The sequence below is a fragment of the Budorcas taxicolor genome, chromosome X, assembly GCF_023091745.1.
Source record: "Budorcas taxicolor isolate Tak-1 chromosome X, Takin1.1, whole genome shotgun sequence".
In the NCBI taxonomy this organism is placed as follows: domain Eukaryota; kingdom Metazoa; phylum Chordata; class Mammalia; order Artiodactyla; family Bovidae; genus Budorcas; species Budorcas taxicolor.
Window position 1 is genome coordinate 57,205,735 of NC_068935.1, and position 7,053 is coordinate 57,212,787.

The following is a 7,053-nucleotide window of genomic DNA, read 5'->3' on the forward strand; positions in this document are numbered from 1 at the left end:
ATAATATATACACTTGATACAATGTGATGAGAATAGGATTTTACATCTGTAAAATTCCTCCCCCAAACTTGTAATCCCAGACTAGTCATGAGTAAAATATCAGACAAATACCAGTCAAGGGACATGGTACAAAACATCTACCGAGTACTCCTCAAAACTGCCAAGATAATCCAAAACAAAGAAATGTTAAAGCTAAGAGGAACCCAAGGAGACATTACAACTAAATGTTAGGGTAGTTTCCTTGCCAGGATCCGGGAACGGGTAACCCTATAGAAATCTGAGTAAAGCATGGGCTTTAGTTGATAACAAATAATACATCAATACTTCCTAATTAATTGTATTAAATATATCATATTACCGTAGGATATTAGGAATAGGGGAGACTGGGTGTGGGGCGTGAGAGATTTCTGCTATTTTCACAGTTTTGTTTTTTTTTTTCAAATCTTTAAGATTTACAAGGGTTAAACGGGTTATAAAGGAAAAGGTGAAAATAAAGTCTGTTTTCAAATTAAAAAAGGCAAGGAAATTTTGGGCAAAACATGCTGAGTACGTTAAAAAAGGAAATAGAAAGGAAACCAAACACAAGCACAGAAACTAAGTGTGAAACAACCCTTGCTAAATTAGCTTCGACTTTTCCTCTCCCTTAACCTCCAATCCCATATAATATACTAACCGGGCCTCTTCCACACAGAAACATCTCTGGATCCACTTTTTGTCAAGTCCCACAAACGCTGCCCTGATCCAACCTCATAGATGTTTTGCCTGGATATGGCAAAAGCCACCAACCGAGGCCAGGTATAGACCTGGAACCCTGTACTTGCTCAAAAACCACTTTAAGACGTCTGCCAGTATTATTTGCCACAGAAGTCTGTCAAGATCCAGGCAGGGGTAAGTGTCTTGCCAAGGATACAAGGGTCCAGAGCAAACCTTTAGTTGTGCGTACATGTGAGTGCTCAGTCGATCAGTCGTGTCTGACTCTTTGTGACACCATGGACTGTGGCACACCCCCGCTACCCCGGCTCCTCTGTCCATGGGATTTCCCAGGTAAGAACAGTGGAGTGGGATGCCTTTTCCTCCTCTAGAGTATCTTCCCACCCAGGGATCGAATTTGCATCTCCCACATTGCAGGCAGATTCTTTAACACTGAGCTTCCAGGGAAGCCATAAGGAAACACAGGGACTTCTCAGAGGAACAGAACATTCACTGAGACTCCTTAAGCCAGGGGAGGTGCCTGTCCAATCTGTGATGCCCTGGGCAAGATTAGCTGGGGAACAGGGTGGTGTGTGTCCACACAGAGACTGCTTCAGAAGATGCTGGATCCTGAAATGACCTCCAGATAAGTCGGTGGGGGTAGGGGGCAGTTTGGGCCTCCTAGCAATCAAAGCCCTGAGGTTCTTTTGTACCCAGAGCAAGAACCCATCCACACCTAGCAGTCATATCCAATAAGGTGCATGAGGAGTACCTGTTATGAGAGCTGTCACATATACATCCTGGAGTGCCCTCTGAGGCTGTGGTCCCAGCCTTGGCCCCACAGCACAGATGTCCTCATGGAGGCCAGGGTGGCAGCTCATCTGCAGCGGCATCTGCTCCCCACTCCCTCTCCCGGCCAGCCCCGGGCAGGTCTGATGAGATCTCCAGGGGCTTGCTGCTTCCATGTCTCTGGGGCTGTTGACCCTCTTTGCAGCCTGTACCCCTGGGACCCCAGATTCTGCTCCTGCCTGGCTCCTTTCTGAATCCTCGTTGGAGTCTGGGGCCTCTGGCACCTGGGTGAGCGTCCTCCCAGGCATCTTCTAGAGCTTGTCCTCTGCTTGAAGAGCCTGACTGGGGACACCAAAGTCCTAGCTGGCTCTGCTGGTGGCTGACCAGACACCCCTTTGCCTCTCACACTCAGGCTCAAAAGCCAAGACTTCACAGTCACATCCAAAAGATCCTGAGTTTACTCCAACATGTTCCACAGGGATTCCACAGGGAATGGTCTGATACACCTCAGGATCTTAGAGATGTGCCCCGCACTTCCATGGCAATGATTACTACTGACCCACCATGAGGAGACTTGCCCAGGGGCTGCATCAAGTCCTGCTGGCTCCACCTGAAGTACCGTGGAAGGGGATGCTGCTCTGGGATTTCCAAGTAAAGTTACACACACGAGGTCATCAGGACCAGGGCCTAATCCACTGCCAGTGCATGGGGCAGGGTGGGGGGGCAGGCAGGACAAAACCCAAGGCCAGGTTCCGAGGAGAGGGGACACTGTGGGCAGCAGGGGTAGGGGGCCTCGGGGCTGGGACCCATGAGGAGGATGCCCCCAACCCCAACAGGGGCCTTTGGCAGCTGGCTGCTGCCCTCCTGATGGAGACTGAGCACAGCCCCAAGGGGGATGACAGAGCAGCTCAAGGGGGTCAGGGGCAGGCTGTGGGTCTCTGGGGGAGGTGGGTGGGATTCCTGCAGCCAGCTCCCTGTGGGGCAGCCTCTCTCAAGGGTTAGAGACGCAGGACTTTAGTCTCTGGGAGAGGAACCACACTCGGCGTGGTCTATGTCTGTGTGTTGTCCTGACTTGAGGATCAACCCCCAGGGGCCTGTGTCCCTTCAAAACAAATGGTCCTGACAAAAATGCTTCTGCTCAAAATTCACTGGTCACAGGTCATCACATGACCCTTCCTAAGTGAAGAGGCCTAGCAGGGTGGTGTCCCCATGTGTGCAGGAAGAGAGGAAGACAAGAGGTGGCCGAGCACCTGACATCTCTCCAATTGCACACTGCCTAGCAGATGCTCAACAAAGAGCACCGGTTAAAAATCTCCTTTGTTTTGGGGAGGAGAGTCTGAGCAGGTCACATGGGTCTTGAAATTCTCCACCTTTTCCAAGAGTCCACTGACTATCTGGCAGCTGCCACATATATGGGCAGAATCACGTCTCCTGTTCCCATTGTTCTCTGGCACTCAGCACAGAGCTGCCCCCTCAGCCCCCTGCACCCATCTGCACCCCCCACTGCAGTGACCTCACCACCTCCTTAGGCCCAGAAGTCGCTCCTGCCTTTAAATGCCAGGCACAGCCTTAACCTGTGTCTCTGCTGCCTTCACACTTCTCAACCTGCCTGAACCCAGGGACGATGGCGGATGTTGCATCTTTCCTGGCTACTACTTATTTCTAGTGTTATTTGGATCTCAGACTCTGTCCCTCTCTCCTCTAGAAATCGTTTTCTTTTTAAGACACCTCGGAGAATTAGCAGCTCAATAGGAAATGAAATAGAAAACCACTCAGAATTGCTGTTCTGTGTGTTTTCCTCCCCGGTGATATATTATTCAGTTTGGGTGTTTGTGAGGGTTTGAGGATGGGGAGCAGTGTCTTTACGAGCTGGGCACAGCTCACTCAAAGATCCCAGGATTCTAGTCACACAGCAGGTCCTGTCCACTTTTGTAGCTTCTCTCCACTCATTTCATCTAAATGAAATCTAGACCATGCTCACAAGTGAAAGTAATAAAGTCCAGATGACCAAATAAACTGTTATTTCAATGTACTTGGTAATCAGCTTCCCAGGGCAGAGACAGGAGGGCCAGCACAGGGAATACTGGGCCATACATAAAAGAGCAAGATTCACATTTCTCTAGGATTCCTAGCAGATGGTGGGTGGAAAACACCTATTTCATCTCTGTGGTCAACAGCTATGGGACAAGAGCCAGGACCCCTTCTTCCTGTCCTAGAAAGAGATGTCTCTGGGGTTTATCCAAAAAGCAAAAGGACACCTCACAGCAATGATCCATTTCAGAGATTCCCCTCACCCCCAAGACAAACCTCATGTGACTGCAGCTCTAGACCATCGCTGAAAGTGTGGGGTGTCCTGCTTCTCCTAGTGTCTCCACTGCTAATAGCCTTTCATGGAGCAGAGAATCTGTACAGTCTTTGGAATAAATGAGCCAGTGAGCAGGGTCTCAGATTGTCTGCTACTTTCTTTAACAACCAAGGAAAATTCAATAAACAGATAATTTACTTTTTGTGAATGAGATACAAGAAGGACATAAGCATGAATTCACTATAATTACTTTTATTATCTAATTCTTTTCCATTCAATACTATTGCTACATAAGTTCACATTTTCAAAACAGTTCTAATTCCTATTCCATTGTATTCTGTTCAGGATCACAAAACAAAATGGAAGACTTCCCAATCTTTTACAAAACAGCAAAACTCTTGTTTTTGAACTGAGTAACCAAAAATACGCTGGGATCAATATCATTCACAAAGCTAAGATACTGACGTTTCTTTAGCCTTCTCTGAAACCAAACTTTGAAAAATTTCTAAAGAAAACAGAGATGAATCCCCATGTCATCATAGAGAACATGAACCAAAAGATGCTACACACTGGTTCTCCCAACTGGCCCGGGCCCTCACTTCTGACTGAAGGCTGACTACTTCCTCTTCAATCACAGAGGGAAGGATCAACCTGGCTGCTGCTCTGGCTCAGGCCCCCTATTCCTCCTCCCTCGCAGCCTCTGCAGACAGGAGTGGGAAGGCCCTCAAAGCCCTTTGTCTGACCCTGAGCACAAACGCCATGACGTGCTCTTTGCTGGTCTCCGCATAGGCCCGGGGACCCCACAGGAACTCGTAGCGAGCAGGGTCACTGTCAGGCACCTGCCGGTACTCCAGGTACCTCTCCCACACCCACACTTGGGTCAGCAGCTCCCTGGGCTCCCCAAAGACACAGTGCTCGCTCCCAACATACACCCCCATCATGCTGAGTGCTCCCCAGACTGCCTCCTCAGGGGCCGGGTCTCCACTACACATGATCACGCTGAGGACCAGCACCAGGAGGCCAGCCTTGGGCAGGCCCTGCCCATCGCTCAGCATCTCATCACAGGTGAGGCCCAGGGTGGGGACCAAGACGTAGATGTGCTCTGTGGGATCCACCTCCTTCACCTCCACACCAAAGGCCAGCTGCAGGTACTCTAAGGCTTGACTGAAGACCACCGGGAAGTGCTCCTGGTTATCCCTGAAGACATTATTCAGCATTTCTGCCAGGGAGGTCAGCTTCTTGGCTCGATACTTGAGGAGCAGGAACTTCATAAGGTTAGCCATCATCCCGTTCAGAATTTCTCGGGGCAAGGGCTCCACAGGAGTGGAGCAGGATGCTGGGGGGTAGGAGGCCAAGTCACGTGGGGCCTCCCCCACCTCAGCCGCCAAGAGCTGCACCTCTACAGGGCCCTGGGCCTCTCCTGGCTCCTGAAGGTCTTCCTCGGGTCTGCTGAGCTCACTCATCTTGACCACGAGCACAACGCCTGAGGTTGAACAAGACACGGAAGTGAGGCAGAGGTACAGATGGGGACCAAGGGCCTCGGGGAGAGAGGAGGTGAGAGCGACCTCGGCTAAGAAACGCACCCTGGATGGTATGACACAGGCCACTTACAGGTCTCCCCTTGAGGGGTGCTCTCAGACCTCACAGGAGCGCTCCTCCTGGGAGGCCAGTCCCCTGGCTACCCGAAAGAGGAAGTGAGGTGGCTCCCCAGGGTGCGGTCAGCACAGCCCAAGATTTCTGGGGCCAACAAAGTGGGAGGAATTGGGGCCTTCTGGGGCCCCCCTCTGTTGTGGGATAGGGAGCCTCTGGTTCACTTCAGGGCACCCTCTCACCTTGACTCCTGATACTGCCTGGATCTCCTCTGCTCTCTGAACTCAGAACACAGGCTTCAGACCTCTGGCTTCACCTCCTGGTTCCTGGAGCTCCTGTGAGAGAAATGGAGGTGACAGCTAAGGGCTGTACTGTGGCACAGCCCTGGGCTTTCTGTGCTGGTAGGAGGGGGTGGACTCTGTGAGTACACCCAGTTGTGTGGTGGGTCCCTTGCAGTGCTCACCTTTCCCCCGGCATGGTCTGGACCGTCCCCTTTGGAGGAGTACAAGGAAACTCAGAACAAGACACAAGCCTGAACAGAAAGCGCTGAGGGACCCCACATGCGGCCGCACCTGCCCAGGGCTTTGCGCGGGTCCTAGGCTAGGGAGATGCTCGGTCCTCAGCTCCTCCTCACGTCCTGACTGGCCTCCCAGCACTGACCACAGGGGAGGGGATCTGCTCAGTCCAGCCTCTGCCAACCTGAAGCCTCCACCCGTAAAACCTCACCTCCTGAGGTCCCTAAGCCAGAGGTCAAGAAATTGCTCACCCTGCTCACCCACCCCACTCTGGGCCCTCCAAGACCCTCTTGCAAGGGTCAAGATCCCTCCCTGTTGGCATCTAACAGCCTCAGTCCTTCCTCGCATGGAGCCTGGACTCCAGGCAGGACCCGTGATTGTCCCGTCTGCCATTTTGAGACCTCGCCGCTTTCACAAGGCCTCCAGTTCCTCTGAAACCCGCATGTTAGGAAGTCAGACAGGCCGAGTGTGCTCTTCTCACCGCAAAGTGTCCCAGGGCCAACTACAGGGGCGAGGATCTGTGGGGTTCTGTCGGTCCTCACTCAGGGTGCCCCCAGTCCTCCTTCAGGCACCTCACCTTGCCTCCGCGCAGGACCTGGATTCTCGCTTCTCCGCAACTGAAGCCCCGCCCCTTATACCAGGACCCCAGTCTCTTGAAGACCTGGATGTCAGGAAGTCAGCACATGCCTGTGGTGCTCATCCTGCCCCCACGGTTGCTCTAGACTGACAACAGAGAGGGGCTTCTCTGAGGTCTCCTCTGATTAGGGATCCGGGGTCCTCTAGTCCCTCTTCAGGGTCCTCAGGGTCTTCAACCCCACAGGACCTGGGAATCGGCCCCCCCTGAGGCCCCACCCCATATGCGAGGTCCCCAGTCAGAGACCTGGATGTCAGGAAGTGCGACCATACATTTTGGGCTCATCGTATCCCAGGGCTGCCAAGGACCAACAGCAGCTACAGGCTTTTCTGAGGTCTCCTCTGATTGGGGTCCAGGGTCCCCTCAGTCATCCCTCAGGGTCCTCAAATTGAAACCCTGGAGGAGCTGGGCTTCTTCCCTCTGCTCACTTGAGGCTACACCCCCTTTCCCAGGCCCCCACTTTCTCTGAGACCCAGATGTCAGGAAATGCAGCATGTGCTCATCCACCCTCTGTGCTCCCTGAGCCTTGA

The 7,053-nt window shown here is 52.4% G+C and overlaps 1 protein-coding gene across 1 annotated transcript; it reads right to left on the bottom strand.

Moving 5' to 3' along the window:
• Positions 1-4,461: 4,461 nt before the first annotated feature.
• Positions 4,462-5,247, bottom strand: LOC128070439 (melanoma-associated antigen 10-like). The gene has a single exon (XM_052663753.1). It carries the CDS (start codon positions 5,245-5,247, stop codon positions 4,462-4,464), a length of 786 nt encoding a protein of 261 aa, XP_052519713.1.
• Positions 5,248-7,053: the final 1,806 nt, after the last annotated feature.

What these genes read in the sequence shown, in the direction of transcription:
- LOC128070439 (XM_052663753.1), bottom strand. Translation starts at nt 5,247, where the DNA reads ATGAGTGAGCTCAGCAGACCCGAGGAAGACCTTCAGGAGCCAGGAGAG.